This window comes from Lissotriton vulgaris, chromosome 10 (assembly GCF_964263255.1).
Source record: "Lissotriton vulgaris chromosome 10, aLisVul1.2, whole genome shotgun sequence".
Taxonomy (NCBI): domain Eukaryota; kingdom Metazoa; phylum Chordata; class Amphibia; order Caudata; family Salamandridae; genus Lissotriton; species Lissotriton vulgaris.
The window spans coordinates 1113971015-1113988292 of NC_141698.1; the positions used below are offsets into that span (position 1 = coordinate 1113971015).

The 17278-nt window shown below is 43.2% G+C and overlaps 1 protein-coding gene across 2 annotated transcripts in view; it reads left to right on the forward strand.

Moving 5' to 3' along the window:
* Nucleotides 1-16701, forward strand: part of LOC147689414 (vomeronasal type-2 receptor 26-like) — a 340528-nt gene extending 323827 nt beyond the window's left edge. For both annotated transcript variants that reach the window (XM_086940094.1, XM_086940093.1), the window contains one exon: nucleotides 15794-16701. In XM_086940094.1, the coding sequence (XP_086796220.1) occupies nucleotides 15794-16701 (908 nt within the window). The remainder of the gene's footprint in view (nucleotides 1-15793) is intronic.
* The last annotated feature ends 577 nt before the right edge of the window (nucleotides 16702-17278 follow it).

Sequence of the window (17278 nt, forward strand, 5' to 3'; positions counted from 1 at the left end):
TGCCACAGCGGCATAATCGCATAATTCCAGTGCCCAAGGGTATACCATACAGACTAAGAATATTTATCCTGTTTCTGTTTTCCAAGTCATCTGATGTTTTTAAGTTGCTCAATTTCCTTATGGAAAACATTTGGCATGGACTCTTCAACATCACTCAGTTTCTGGTCAATGGCCGATAGTCTTGTATCATTCAAATACAATTTTGCACAGTTCTTTGAAGAGCTGCATTGGTTTTGGCAACACAAAGCTTTAATCTGTTGCATAAGATCTTTCAACATCAAGGAGGAATGTGTTTTGGGGGAGAGTCCACATCCTTTTTGAATGTTTTACTTGAGGAGAAGCAGAGCATTGTTGTGAAAATTCACCTCCCTCTTCCATGCTGGCCCCAAGAGATACGTCATCAAGATCCTTCTCATGCTTTTTAGTCATGATAAGGGATGGATACATGAAGGAAAAATAAGTAGGTTTAGTGCCAGCCCTCCACCTTTGCAATCTTCCCATACAGGGACTGGGAAGATAGCATGAGCCAAACTCATCAAGTAATAACAAGTTATTAGCAATGCCAAAAATATTCATGGCAGGTGCTTTCAGCCTGGACTTGATAAACAGTGCCAGAGACAGGATCAATGTAATGAATTAGCTGTAACGAGCAACATATAGAACCATAAGGACCTTCACAATCTAGAAATGAAACTGCTGAAAGGTAGGCATAGATATTCCTCAAACTGTTGCCAGGTAGGTGAAGGAACCAATAACCCCACACTCTAACAGAGCAAATAAAATGGAGCCTTAAAGATGGTGCGTGTGTAGCCAGGCACTGGGGTGAAACAAAACCATTGTGGGAATCACATTGAAAAAAGGCAGAGCAGTAGGTATTTAGTTGTAAATAAGGGGAAAAAATCCCTGGACCTTTAGACTACAAAGAAAAATGAGGAGCAAAATAAGCAAGCTGCAATAATTTTTTTCCCATACATCAAATAGTCTTATCCATCATATGCTGCATATATAAATGCTCTTGCACCTTTCAGAAGTGCTTCAGTATTACCTATTAATAAAAACCTCCTCCGGAATCTGGAAAAAAGCTGTATTATACCTGATATCCTATACTTCAAAATTAAATCTGTGCTTAAGAAGCCTTTTACAGCAACAGAGAAAAAGCACACTTGTGAAAAGCTTGCAAATCACCTCAGTGCTTCTTCCAAAACACGACAGGAATGACACACTCACAATCATTAGCTTCTTCACAGATGTATTTGACATTTCTGTAGGTTGGATAAACTTGCTCACCCTTCAACTGCTTTTTACCTCTGATGGACCTTCATAAGAAATAAAATCCACCTGCATGGACTACATCCTTGCAGTCTCTAAGTAGAGGCAGTGCAGCCAGCTCAAATGCAAAACCGATAAAAAAGTGATTATTCTGTTTGGATCCCATGGCTAAAACTGGTGAGAAGACATCTGTCCCTCTGCACTATTGTCCCCTCCCTCACTTGTCCATGCAATTTCAGATTTCTATGGTAGTGGGCCAATGCTGCGCACTATTAGGAAATATCTGTTCCTTTTCCCCCTGCATTGCAGGAAAACAATTATCAATGCCTTGATTACATCATGCCTGGATTACTCTAATGCCCTCTATCTCGGTGTCTTGGGACCCTTGTTAGGTCACCATTAGGTGGTTGAAATTGCTGCTGCAAAGATTCTCCTGCATTTGCCTAGCCACACTACCATCTCTCCTGTTCTTAACTCTTTACTCTAGCTGCCTGTCAGAAAGAGGATCTTACTCAAATCACTTTAAAGCTAGCCCAGGATACCTTATTAGGAGATTTGTGCCCTACATTCCTTCCAGAGTGCTACATTCACATTAGCAACTCTGTTGACTGTTCCCTGCATTAAGAGCATGAAGAAATGTGGCTGAGCCTTCTCATTACTTGCAAAAACAATGTGGACAAACCTACTCCAAGAGAAGTCAATACTCACTGGTATTATGTAAAGTGCCCCCCGGTTGTACTATGATGCCTGATTACAAAGGAGCTAGTGTGGTGCATTTTATGTGAAGTAGTGTAGTGAAAGTTAAAAGTATCTCTGGGAATCCTTACCCATTGTGTTTATTAATGGCGGCCCAGGATAAAGTTAAAATATGTGGTGCAACTACTGGAGGAGTAGTTTTCAACAACAAAATCTTCATGTTTCAGCCCTAGATGATAATATGATTGGGCTTTCATCAGGACCGGGTGAAAAGTGCGTGAATGGCAAAAATTATGGTAAGTGAAAGGTGCAATGAACACCACACACGCTAAGGTGTGTTGACAGAGCTCAGTGGAGTTTGTATACTTACAAACTCACTGTAAAAACCTGTGGAGCTAAAAAAGGACAGGACAAAACACAAAGACAAAAATGCAACATGAAATGTAACCTTCTGCGTAATATTCTGCATTGTTATAGCATTATATTTAGTGCCTAAGTGCTAGTCTCAGGTAAGTAGGCACAAACAGTGAGTATAGCCGTAGTCTGCGCCCCGTGTGAGAAATATAGTGAATACGCTCAGTGCACATATATCTCCCAAGGGGTGGTGGCTAGGGCGCAGCATGCTAGTATAGTGGGTCTAAGTATAGTGAACTGACATCGGCATGCTGGTAAAATGAAAAGAGTACCCCATGGTGGGGAGGCACTATGGTGCCTGGTGTTTGGTAGGCTGGTGGTCGAATGAGTATGTTGGGCAGGAATATCAGGGTCCAGGAGGGGTACCCTCAATAGACACACTCTGCGAATGACAAGAAGGTGATAAAGTACCATCAGTGCAAAGTCATGTAAGATATCGCAGAGTAGAAAGGAAGGGAGAGCTCCCGCAGGAAAGAGGAGGATTAAAAGTCTTACTGCATCAAGACGCGTCACCCGCTACCACCTATTCGGCTCACATGATCCTGGCTGCTGGTGTTCTGGTGGTGGTGCCCAGTATGCGAGGGCTGTTACCGTGGCGTCCGTGTGCGTAAGTGTGAAGTCAGCAGCATTGGAAGCTGGACCGGGTGTGCATGGTAGCAGGGGGCATGTGTGAGCGCCATGTTGGAAGTGTTGGGGGCCTGCTTGTAACAGTTCTGTCTATCAGGCGTCATGAAGTGCATATGAGGGCTTAGAGTTGAACAGTTCAAGTGTGAGCGCCATGTTGGGTGTGGAGACACCACAATTTTATGAGTGTCTGGTTAGTTATATGCCATTTGAGAAATGCACCTTGAGAGTTGCTTAAAAGAGGGCACCTAGAGAAGTGCAGGGAGTGGACGCCAAAACTTAGAAGGGGAGCGGGTAACATAAGAGCTGACCCCATAGACATTGCGCAATGAAACTGTGTAGACTTAAAGGAACAAGATGCCGGCCATGAATAAGTAAGCGTCTGTATGAAAATGTGCCCAAAAGAAACAAGATGGTGACCGCGCATATGTGAACGCCTGTTTAAATATGTGCCCCCTAGAAGTGCAAAAAGATGCACGAATAACACAAAGCCACTGACTAAAGAGTGGTGGGGAGGCAAGGGGCTCAATAATTTTGACCACATAGTTAGGGCCATGAGAAAAAGTGTAATCTGAATGGAGCAAGGTCTCGAGCACCATGAGCTGGGGGGAAGGGGAGGGGGAGGGGAGATATGCAGGGGTCCACAGCAGAGGGGCAGATTGCCAATATGATGTTGTTAGAAGACTCTGAATATGCAGTATGTAAGAATGAAGCGCCTCTCAACTGATTTGCTTGAGGAGTCCCATGGGATATTATCGTTCAAGCCTGTCAGATTGCTAGATAGTCAATCAGTCAAAATAGCTTTATTTCGATAATGCATATCTTAAAAGCTGTACATTACAGAATAAAAGTTATACAAATAAGACAAAATACATTTTCACAAATAGAGAATATACCATTAAACTTGCAGATGTCTAGATAGGCAATAGATCCAATGTTGTTACTTTTCTAGCAGGCTACCCTGAATATTGGGGATCTTAGGGTCAAGTGTTTCAATCACAACCCAACCCATAACGTTGGTGGTGTGTCCTGCCTTAAGGAAGTGATTGGTTAGTCGTGTGGTGTGTTTATTACACTGAATAGTGCTGCGGTGTTCGCATATGCGAGATCTCACCTTCCGGCTTGTCATGCCAATGTATGTGAGGCCACATGGGCAAACAATGCGGTAGATGGCATTAGCAGTGTTACAATTGGTGTGCTGTCTGATTTGCCAAGTCTTGCCGGGTCCTAGTTGTAAGCCTTTTGTGGTTTGAGTGATGTGACAGACACTGCAATTCCCGTATGGGAAGTGGCCTACAATGCTGGGGAGACCCCAAGCGTTCTTGACTGTGTTGGGAAGTTTCAAAGGTAGCGCAGGGGGTGGATATCAGAGTGTCTTTTATGGATCTGGCCTTTCTGTATGAGAGTAAGGGTTTTCCCATTTGAGATTGCCAGTGTGCAGTATCTTCCAGTTTCTTTTGATGATATGGAAAACTTTATTCGCTACAGAATTGCAGGTAACAACGCAAGTGAGGGCAATGGGCATTTCTGTGGGTAGCTTGGCTTCTAGCAGTCCTTCCTGGTTCTGGATTTATGCGTGTTTACTGACCTCGTCATTCAGACTTTTGGGTGGTCTCAGTGTTGCAATCTGGTACTCAAGGCTTTGGCCTGTTCTTCGAAATCTTCAATGTCACTGCAATTTTTTGGTCGATAGTTTGGCTACCTTTGTTCGATGTTGCACATCAAGGGAATTCCGCAGAATCCTCAAATAGCCACCTTAGTGTCTCTTTTGTCGAGATTTTGCATTCCTTTTTTCACCCGCACTATCTAAGCAGCAAAACCAGCAAACACCGCTCCTGAAAACCAGGACAACTCTGAACGCAGGCCATATGAGCCAGGTAACATTAATCTTGTTATATGGTTCCTATGAATTAAGTTGTGTTGTGTCTCTGGACAACATAGACTTCAACAAATGGGGACTCAGTTCCCTCATACCATAAGAGAATGTCCGCCTGGTTCCTAGCTAGCTCACTGTGTCCCATCTGAACCCCTAACCTTAACAGGGTAGCAGATGGTATCAGCAACCTCGAACATGACCACTCTTCATGATAAGTCATAAGCACTTGAATAGTCCCGCCCAAATGCAGGAACCCCGGAGCACATCTTCTTATGTGGATATTATTCACCATTATTCACTAATGCCTGCATAGACACTTAAGAAATAGAGAGAAAATAATGCAGCCTAAATGCATAGGCTACACTGGCTGCATCGCCATCTTTAAGTGAAAAAAAGTAGCCAGTATACTATATTGTGCGCAATTTTTTGTGGTGTTTCACACACAGAAGAATCCCCTTCACAAAATTCAATTTTTCATGATGGAGATGAAAGGAGAGAACAGAATAACCTCATAGGCTGTCATATGTCTTAAAAATAGAAGCTGTGCCTTTAAGAATCCAGAGACCCTCAGTATCCCATCATGCACAGCCAGTGGCAGTTACTTCAATTCTTTCTTCCGCCTCCTGCTCAGGACCCTTGAGCATTGAGCTCTCCCTAATTGTTTTTTCTTTAAAATTCACTTCTGAATTTAACAAATAGCGATTCCACTCGATGTCTTTGGTCTTTCTCTAAGTTTTTCTGTCTTTATCAAACAGGAAATTTTGTAGTTTTCATTAAAAAATCTATTTTTGATAAGTGTCCAGACTGTGGTTGGAAGAAGGCCAAGATTGATCCTAACAGAGTGTGTATATTCTCATGTTACTGACTCCTGTTCCATCTGTAAAACCTCTGAGCGTGACAGAGAGAAGATTCAGCTTCAGGGAGCAGAAGAGCATTGAAAACAGAAGGCCCAGTCTTCAGGTGGGACTTCAGAGCAAGGAGAGGGTCAGTACTCTACTAGGGCTCTGTCTTCAGACTTTGGTGGGCTACCCATCAGAAGAAGGGCTGGAAAACGGCACCAGTGACATCGAGGACCATGACATCTAGAGAAGGTACAACACTGACCTAGGTCTAAACGGCGTTGATGTTTCACATCGAGAAAAAGATCTTTAAAGTCGATTACATTGCCGATGACGAGCACTCATTGGTCGGTGTCAGGAAACCAACTGCAGATGGTATCACCTCACAGGTCGCCGTTGAGGTCCTTTTCCCACCGCCACAGTCATTTGATGCCAAGACACCTCGGTTGATCAGCATAAAGGCACCGCCGTCGATCAACGTTGAGTCACCATTATCGATTACTGACGTACTCGCACCATCAGTCAAAGTTGAGAGGCTGGTGCTCGATGTCGAGACGTGATCCTCCTTCAAGGCGCCGTTGAAGGTCGCCATCGAAGAATAGATCGACATCGAGAGGGGCGTAAAGATGTTCCTCAAGGACTTTGTCAGCTTCTTCAAGGCTTCAGGAGGCGCGAAAAAGGAGAAGACTTGTTTACACTTCGGATTTGAAGTACTCCAGAACCTATTCTCCATCTAGGATTGTTCCTTTTCCCATGCTTCCTCCTCAGGAGTCTCCAGCTCCTTTTCCAGATGTGGAACCAAGAGTTCCGACACTGTCTCTTCCTCTGCCTCCTCCTCTACCGCCTCCACCACCTGCACCTCCACCACCCCGGCCACCAACACAAAGACCAAGGTCTAGATCTCACATGAGACATCGGTCTCACAATCATAGATGCTCCTCTACTCATTCACATTGTCGCCATTGTTAGAACCGGCTGTCTCTAGTTGGCAGAGGTATACACTTCTGACAAATAGGTTCACACCTTTTCTAGTCAGGGCAAGGGGATCACACCCTTTGATAACCCCTGCTCACCCCCTCGGTAGCTTGGCAGAGCAGATAGGCTTATCTCGGAGGCTGTGCGTTAAGCATTTATGACCACATACAGTAATAAAGTGAATACACTACAAATGGACACGACACAGTAGTATTATAAAAATAAGTATTTTTATATAAGGCTTAGCACAAAACCAAATAACGACAAAAATATACACAATCTTGATAAATACTCTGGGAAGGGAAAAATAGTTCAAAGGTAGTTTCTTCTTTAGCACAAAGTCTTTCGTATCAAAAGCAATTCTTCTTCCTGGAAACACAGTTCTTAGCAACAAGGTAACCCACACGGGGGCTACACGACGTCGAGGCAAAGTTAATCCAAAGGTTTGGCGTCGACCGCGAGGAGCGCTACGTCGAGCCCGGAGTCACACGGACCCCCAACAACACAGTACCTTGGAAAATGAAGCACACGATGATCAGCGGCGTCGAGCAATCCGGCATCGCGTCCTCGGTGTCGATCAGGCCTCAGCAGGCGTCGTTGTCGATGATGCTGTTGCAAAGAGTGAGCAGCGCTCACGGCGTCGAGAGGGCACGTAGTCGATGCGATCAGCAGCGGTGCAGACACGAGGTCCTTTGGAGCTGGAGCCGAACTCACTACTCACTGGCGTTGCTGCTGGCGTCGATCGGGCCCGGCAGCCGGCGACGAGGAAGCGGGACACTGGAGCCCTTACTCACGATGTCGAGCTGGATTCGGCGACGTCCGTCAGCGTCGAGATTGCTGGCTCTTTCAGAGGTGCTGGATTCACAGGTTCCAGCAAATAGCACTTGTAGCAGATGAAGTCCTTTAGCCCTGTGACTTCAGCAGGAGACTGGCACTCTTCCAGTCCTTGGAGATTTTCTTAGCAAGCATGAGAGTACACACACAGTTCCTCTATCCTGGTTCCTTTGCAAAAATAAAGAAGCACTGCAGGATTCCCCCCAGCAAACAGCACACTGGCAGAAGGGGTAGGCAAGTCCTTAGATCAGCAGGCCTCTTGTCCTTGGTTACAGGGTTCCTTGTCAGAAGTGATCTGATTTCTTGGTTCAGGGGCCCTTCTCTTATACCCCTTTTCGGCTTTGATCCCTTTGTCCATGCAGGGGAATTTCCCAACATCCTGGGTCTGTTGTGGGTGGAGCCAGGCAGAAGCACCTGGCCTATTCATTGCGCAGGGCTGGGTCCTCAGACGCCCCGCAGGAGGTGGAGCCAGCATTGTCACTGGCAGGAGCAGAGCTATCGGCCTCCTGGCAGGAGGTGGGGCTAGGATCGTCCATGGCAGGCACAGAGCCATCAGCCGCTTGGCAGGAGGTGGAGCCAGCATTGTATCAGGCAGGGCAGGCTATCAGCAACTACTCTCCCCCTACTCTCAACGCAAATGTCCCACTCATCCAACACACTGACTCATCCAGACCTGTGGATCCACCCAGCTCCTGTCACACACACGCAAGACCAGCAGAAACCAGAAATGGTTAGACAAGAAAATAGACACTTTCTAAAAGTGCTATTTTCAAACCCAGAGTCCAAAAACCATCCACACCAACGGATGCGTAATTAAACCCCGAGTTCAGGGATACCAAACTCGACATTGCACCATGCTCCCCGAGCCAGCTAGGATTATAGCATTAATAATCCCGGCGGCCCATTCTAACTAATGGAGAGCAGGCTACCTCGCAATAGTGAAGAACGAAGATGGCTGTAATTCACTATTAGGTCATGCCAACTTGGTCAGGCGTGTCCTACCTTATACTTACAATGCACCCTGCCCGTGGGCCTACCATAGGGGTGACTAACATGAAGTCAAGGGAAGGTTTGAGGGGCTGGCAAGTAGGTATACTTGCGCAGCCCGCGTGACAGCACTAGGCTGCACGTGGGTCTCGCAATGACCGACCCGTAGACATTCTTTTACGAGGCCGCTCTTGTGGGTGGCACAACACGTGCTGCAAGCCCACGAGCGGCATTTGTATTTACAAGCCCCGGCACTCCTGGTGCACTAGATCAGGGACTGATAGTAAACCAAATAAGCCAAACATGGATACAATCGATACATCAATTTAACATAGGGAGCACTTGCGCTGTGGCACTGATCGGCAGTGGCACAGCGCCCAAAGCATATACCAGCAAAACATCGTAAAACAGTGGAGGCAAACAGAAAAAATGGAGGAGAGACTCAAGCCAATGATGTCAGGTCTAACAGCCATCATGAAGGAAGGTCTCATTCCAGAGATACCAGGGACACCTCCTCTTCAAGCATAGGGAGATACTCTCCTACACGGTTGGATGCTGCATGCTCCCCCACAGATTTTAGTGCGCGGTGCTTCAAAATTAAATAATCCAGTGCACCTTGGAAACAAATGTGATGTTGCAAATATTTTAATGGTAGTTCTAAATTTTCATAAGCTCTGTATTAATTTGGTAAAGCAGCCGGAGTGTACGTGTGAAATGCGTTTGAAATGCCATTGACTGCTGGAAAGTTAACCCAAGAGTAAAATAAATCTGTCTTATGTGCTTCATGGGCCTCAACAATGAAGGTAACATCTCTACCCCCAACAGGGAGCCTGTGTTGTATTAATAATGCTATAACCGCATGTCAGAAGTTAACAGGAATAACATATGTTAGCACCATATTTAACAAATGTAATTCAAAAAAAGGAAAAAGCTATAGAGGGGAAACCCTTTGAAAGGTTCAAGCTTGTTAACATATATATGGGACCCCCTCCTAAATACTTTCAGCCAGGGAATAGAGAGGAAATCAACACTATAACAAGAAAAGAAATTCCCTCGTGGCCTAAATACCTATCTTTTTGTCACATAGTTTATATATATTTTTGCAAAAAGTCCTTCAAAACATGGCAATAACACTTTCAATGATATTTATATCAATTTATTAGTTTTTTCTCCATGTATATCAAAATGTATTTTATACTTTTTTTGAGTTCATTTCAATAAATAGTAAAATTTAAATCATCATATATACATTTTCCAAATTGCATATATAAATTAAAAAACAAAGGACACCCTACAGAGCACACATATAAACATACTCACACATATCTTCACACATACACTAACACATACATTCCTTCTCATTCTAAAAACTCTCTTTTTTCTGTGGCTAAGGAATCACAGGTTGTCATGTGATCTATCACGCCAGGTCGACGCGCGTTTCGGTGGGTTTGTACCACCTTTCTCAGGACCTCAACAGAAACAAAGCTTGTTTCCTTATAGTGTGGACAAGGGTATCTATTTAAAGGCCTGAAATCTATCAAGGCTGCTGGTTTTATGTTGCACGTTTCTCAATTATTCAAACCTAGTTATTGACGACGATATCTTGTTTTCATCACAGAGCTCGATATTTCATAGTCCAACAATCTGTTCTCTTTTTTCTTTGTATATCTTCCCTGCTAATTCAATTTAAGAATGGTTGAAATCAGATCATGCGTGCTGTGTCCCCAAATCTAGTCCATTTTTCAAAGTCCCGTTTTGCTTGAACAATTTACAGACTAAAATTTCCTACTAGGCTGAGGAGTATTAAATCCCTTACTTCACGGCTGTCTCTATATGAGATGAAAAGGAGACCTTAGGCACACACAAGAACTACTCAGGAGATACAATAAAAAGTGCCTGACCTATAACATTGGTGGTGTCATGTTATACTGTTCCTACTAATTAAGTAGGGCTGTGTATCTTGATAACGTAGACCTAAAAATATTGGAACTCAGTTCACAAATACCATCAGTAAATGTTGGCCTGGTTCTTAAATAGCTCACAGTGTACCATTTAAACCCAGAACCTGCTCACAGTGCTCCATTTGAACCCCAAACCTACTCACTTTGTCCCATCAGAACCCCTAACCTTACCAGGGTAGCAGATGGTATCAGCAACCTAAAACATGACCACTTTTTATTTCTCAAAAACATTGTGAAAACCGACCGACACTTTCATTGTTTCACTTTTGCATACCCAAGGTAAACACAAGAAAGATACAAATTGAATTTTCAAACATTTATTGAAACAATCACATTCTTTCATAGAAAGAGTGTGCTGCAATTATTCAATCAATCAATCATGATTTATTAAAGTGTGGCTAATCACCAGATAGGTTATGCAGGCATTTATTATTAGGCAGAAGAATCAAAGTATTGTAACCAGCATTACATGAGTGGTGAAAAATGTCAACCATTATGACATTACTATGATTACACTCCTAACTATCACTATCTGTATTCAAGTCAAATCAAGTCAAAAAGGTTTATTGCATAATTAATTAAAATTATTACAATTTTCACATTATAAATAATAATACAAAGTGTAAATGTTTGGTAAAATTAAGTCTCCTCCCTTGTTAAAAATGATGTGGGACGATGTTTTAAAAGTTTCTTCCGGAGATGCTCCCGCTGTCTTTGAATATCAAAATGTTTTTGCTTGTTTATACAAACTTTACCACTCGTTAAAATCAAGGCAGCCTTAGTGTCCTGCTTCTTGACCTTCTCCTCGTTCTACTTGGCTCAAACTTTTTTTCACTTCTGCCAAGAATTTTATTCCCCGGCAAGCCATAATAATAGAACTCCCTCCCAACCAACAAGTTACTGCTTGTCTGCAGGTGCGGATATTTAGCTCATTGCAAATACCTTTTAACAGTCGTTGCCGTTGTGCCATAAGTGCAGGACAGACACACAAAAAAAAATGAGCTAATGATTCTGTTTTATAGCCGCATAGTCTGCATTGCGCAGTCTGGTGGTTACCTTTCCAGGATGGTAATAGATCCTTCGAGATGTGCATGCCCATTCTATAATCTGTAAAGGCTCTTTTTAAATGCACGTTGAAGTGAGAGGTTAAGTAAGCGTGTGGTAGTCCTGCTTTGAAGGAATTGATAATGGTCCAGCCGTGTCGCCGTTTTAGTAGTGTCCCTTTATCTTCTTGAAAGGATTTTTTCCTTGCTACCTTGTTGGCCAATCTGCTTATGCTTGCTTTATCCATGGTGGATTCCCATGCAGCTTCCAACTCCAGCTCTTTTACGCAGATTTTCAGGTAGTTTCCCCAGGAGCACGGGGTTCCGGTCTCCCCTTGACTTTTTATAACTTCCCAGTTTAGCCAGTCCATGGATTCCGGGTCTGCAGATCTAAGTTTATAGCACAGTTTTACGAAGCCGCTCATGCTCCTATATTTCTGGTTTTGCAGACCAAATTCAAGCCTAACTTGCGAGGCTGAGGCACATCTTGGAAGATTAAAAACTGCTTTGTAGATTTTGGTTTGGAGCTCATTTAGTAAGTCTGTTTCCTTGCCACACCAGGTGACTAGACCGTAAGACAGAGAGGGTAAAATTTGTGCCGACATGACCTTCAACAGATGTTTGTGATTTGGACAGTCCATCTTTGTTTTTAGTAGACGGTAAGCGAAGATTAGGGTTTGGGCTTTTGCGCGTATTGCAGTTCTATGCTCCGTTTGTTTTGCGCCCTGAGATATTGTGATTCCGAGGTACTTGTATGACCCTTGTTCCTTCACCTTTGTCCCGTTCACCATCCATGTATATCTTAGTTTCTTTGGGTCTACCAGACTGACCACTTTTGTTTTTTCTTTACTTAGGTCCAGACCCTCTTGCTTTAAATATTTTGCTAGTAGGTTTAGAGCTCTTTGTAGACCAATTGGAGTTTTACTCAGCAGTACTATATCATCAGCATATTGTAGGCAAGGAATTCGATGATTAGCCAATGATGGAGGGTGAACTTCGTCCGTCTCCAGCACTTTTGCGAGGTCGGAAAGGAAAAGATTAAAAAGGGTGGGTGCTAAAACGCAGCCTTGTTTTAGGCCCTGGTACGTTGGTGTTTTCCTCGTGGTGTAAGCTCCATTTCCCAATTTCACCTTTGCCCATGTGTTTTGGTATAGAACTTTTATTGCCTTTAACAGTTTGGTCGGCTATCTGTATTATTCAGAGTTTAATTAGAGTACCTTCTGCCACATCCTATGGGATAGCCTAACCCCCATACTGGAGTATGATGTACCAGGGAGCAGGCCTGTGCAGGAGATGCTATCACCCTTTGCCGGGACGCCCCTTTGCTGGGGCAGCTGTGCGCTATAAAAATCCCTATAACATAACATAACATAACATAACATAACATAACTTTGCAGGATAGAAGTCAGAGTCCGCAGGACTGCTTCTCAGTAACAGTCCATTGAGTTCCAGGACAATCCCAGTAGAAGAGCTCCTCTGACAAATGTGGTGCAGAGGCCATTTATATAATAAAATCACTGATCCAATCGCACTGTATTAGTGTGGAGCTGAAATGCTTTCTCCAACCAGACAATCAAAGTCAAGGGTGTTGTGTTTTCTCTGCTTAGGTTTGGCTTGAATGCACAAATACGATGATAATTATATAGGATAAGAAATGAACAGTGTGTACAATAATTAGGCAGTCGATTATTGGATGAGCGCCAAATATGTAAAAGGTTACCATTAGAAAACAATGTCAAGCTAAAACCTAAAACTAAAAGGAGACTGGGCATGGGCTCTGTTGTGTATCACAACAGTCTGACTGTCCAAGCTTGGTCCTGGGATCCCCATCACCTTGCTCTCCAGTGGTTTTCACTGGACTTGTGTGTTTCCCCATTGACCGCAACATTATCGTTTTGCAACTATTAAATGCACTGATTGATTTCCCTTTTAAAAATTCATAACTCAGACTATACTCATCCCATTGTCTTAATTTTGGTGTCTACAAACATATAAAATCTGCTCTATTTTTATAAATTGATGTCAGCTTTCTTTTGAGTCAAGTCAGTTACTTCTCATCCAGAATGGTACTATGAATTGCTTAACACATGTTCCTCTGCTAAAGCCTGACTCCTCTGTGCCACACTACCAGGACTGAGATAGGGATTTCTTAGTGGGAATCCAAAGGATCTATCTAGTCCAGCTTAATCAACCTCACTACATAATTTCCCACTTTCCTACAGTGAGAATTATTGCAATAACACCGCTGTTGCAGAGATTAGCCATAAAGTAATTACCATACCACTCATGATGAGAGCCAATGTGTCATCCAAGACAGCCCTTTGGATCAGAACTTGGTGCTGGTGGTGCTAAAATCTAATACCACTGGGAATGACATTCAACATCTGTAATACTTTTCGCCTGCAAAATGGAGGAAAACATGTGGGGCACAGAGCTTGATTTGAAATTTTGTAAAGCGGTCATGTATATCGGAGGCATCTTGGCCCTTGCTTCTAACACTGAGGGGCCCTGATTAGTTGCTGTAACGCCATATCTTCAAGGATTTCCTGAAATTCATGAGAGTCAATGCAGATTTGATATTAAAGGGAAGAGTGTTCCAATGTAAGGCTGTGCCTCTAATGAAGCTACTGCCTCCCAAGAAACAAGCTTGTGGAAGGGACCAATCAGATGTCTAGCAATACTACAACAAAGCGCTCTACTAGGGGAGTAACACTTAAAATTATTCATTAAGCAGTCAGGACCTGACACCTGCAAGAATCGGATTGCTATGCATAGTGCTTTGTAGATGGCATGTTCTTCCACAGGAAGCCCTAGAGTTCATTGAGAGCCTGGGTAGCAGAATTGAAATTAGTGCTATTCAGCTGCATCTTGGCAGCTGAATATTGCAATATTAACAGTTTGGTAAGCAAACCCCTCTGTATATTTAGCTACAGACTGTTTTTCTGCCTTCGAGACTGTGAGAACTAGGGAGACATGGCTTTCTAAGTTTCTAGGTGTGATGATTTCTAATGCCTGGGTAAATTCTTCCTCAAAATCCTTCAGAGCAAGATTAATATCTCCATGAACGGGAGGGAGGGAAGGAGTAAGATGTGAAGTAAAGGTCTGAAGAATCACCTTTTTCCATGGTCTGACCTTTCCTGGTGACACAGTCTTGAGGTCCAGGGATTCTCACACTTGGAGATGAAAATTGAAAGAGAAATGATTTGTCCATATCTTAGGCGTGGGGCATTCGACCTATAGGTTAGGAGAGCTGGTGAATATTAAATCCAATCTGTGCCCAGCTATGTGTGTTGGACATACTATTCTTTGATAGAGACCAAATGAAATGACACTGTTGCTAAGGTTTATAAAGTTCACTTTTGTTTGAGAAAATGTAACACATTGGTAAAATAGAAAAGATTACCTGTGCTCATTTCTTCAGTGTCCAAACATATTAGACTGTTATGGTTTACAGTAAGATATTTATCTATTTATGGCTATGAATGTTTATAGCGGAAACATTATTTAGAGAAAAAAGAGAGCTGTGCATTGAGGTATTGGGGTTGAAGAACAGGGAGAGGAGACATTTCAAGATTGTCTGTATGCGGCAGAGGAGGAGCCTTGATGTTTATGAATCTTATGCAAGATCAGGAGATTATATTGAACTGGGATAGTCACATTATGTAGCAGAAGGAGCAGAACTTCCAAACCAGCATCACCAGTGATAACGGAGACTATACCCAAGCAGGGCCAGGATAGACCTTACAGGTGCAGCTACATGATCCCTCCTCTAAAGGCAGATGTAAACTCCTATGATAAACAATCAAATATGGGTATTCTTTTATTGCTTGAGGACATTCCTCCGTGAAAAGGAGACACGTCTTGTTGCCTATGTGCATGCCCCCATTACAGACAATTCTACATTCATGAAAACATTTATGTAGTCAGGAAGAGTGTACGCACATCCTACAGCCAGTAACTTCAAAAATATTCTGGTACTACTCCTGGGTTTGTGAAGGGTTTTATAACACGCTCAAGGGTTGGAGAGAGATCACAGCTGCTAGTTGTTCCTCTGTCTATCCTCCTGGCAGCCTCTATGGAGATGCTTGGTCAATGTATTTTTGAGTTGCAAGGCCCAATGTGTATATTCTGCAGACAGTACACCCGCATACAGGTGTATTAATAGCCACCTGACAGGTCATAATAACTTCACTGTGTCACATTCCATTCATCTGTCTCCTCTTTCCCCACTTGAAAGCATATTCTGTAATACTGAACAATGTTCTTTTCATGCAGATATGCCAAACTGCCTAACATGCCCTGAAGACCAGTGGTCCAATCAGAAGAGAGATTCCTGCATTCCACGGGTGGTAGAGTTCCTGGCCTATGAGGATCTGCTTGGAATTGCCTTAACCTCCATTACAAGCTTGGTCTCCCTTCTCACTGCTGGAGTGCTGGGAATCTTTATTAAATACAGAAACACGCCTCTGGTTAGAGCCAATAACCGGGATCTCAGCTACATCCTCCTCCTCTCCCTTATGCTGTGCTTCCTCTGCTGTTTTTTGTTTATTGGACGTCCTTCCAAGACTTCCTGTCTCCTCCGTCAAACTGCCTTTGGGATCATTTTCACTATTGCTGTTTCTTCAGTTTTAGCAAAAACTCTCACAGTTATCATTGCCTTCAATGCCACAAAGCCGGGTAGCAGGCTCAGAAAGTGGGTGGACCCTCGATTGTCAATCTTTGTGATGATTGGCTGCTCACTGGGAGAGGTGGTGATTTGCACTGTGTGGCTCCTTCTCTCTGCTCCATTTCCAGACATTGACACCAAAGCAGAAACCGGGAAGATGATCTTACAGTGTAACGAAGGTTCTGTCACTGCGTTCTTTGCTGTTGTTAGTTATGTGGGATTCTTGGCTCTTCTGAGCTTTGTTGTTGCCTCAATAGCTAGAAAGTTACCAGCTACTTTTAATGAGGCCCAGTTTATCACCTTCAGCATGCTGGTGTTCTGCAGCGTGTGGGTCTCCTTCATCCCGGCGTACCTGAGCACCAAGGGCAGGTACATTGTGGCTGTGGAGATCTTCGCCATCCTTACCTCCAGCTCTGGACTGCTAGGCTGTATCTTCATCCCTAAAGTCTACATCATCCTCCTTAGGCCTGAGCTGAACACCAAGGACTATCTAATGGGAAAACAAGTAAACACCTGAGACTTATAGCACAATACTGAGTGGCAAATTATCGACCTGCAACAATACCAAGTGCAGAAAATGGGATAGCACTGTATCTTCAAGGTAGGTATATGTAACTGTGTGTTTACACTTACTATTCTTAACTTCACATCTATGTATCTTGACAATGGAAAACATAGTTTACATCGAATGCGCTACAACGCATTCCATTACAACGTGAACAATTATATCGCAAGTCATTTCAATGACTTGCTGTAGGGGGCGCGCTGATGTTGGATTCACAATCCAACACCTTCCCTGCTGTTGCACAAACTGGAGTAGTAATAGTAAATTATACCATTTCAAACAAAAGCACAGATTCACCACTTCTATATTTGCAGGGAAAACAAATATACAATGCATTCCTAAGTAGCAGTGTTCTTTCAAAATTTTCTTTATTCCAATATCATTTTTTTAATAAAAACAAGGTCATAAGCATTCACTTGTTGAAAGTGACACAGTCAACACGTTTCATCATTGAAGCAGACTTCTTCATGGCAATGGTTGTTCCCATGTGGCACAATAAGGGTACAAAGTCCCCCAAAGTGAGTAGGCA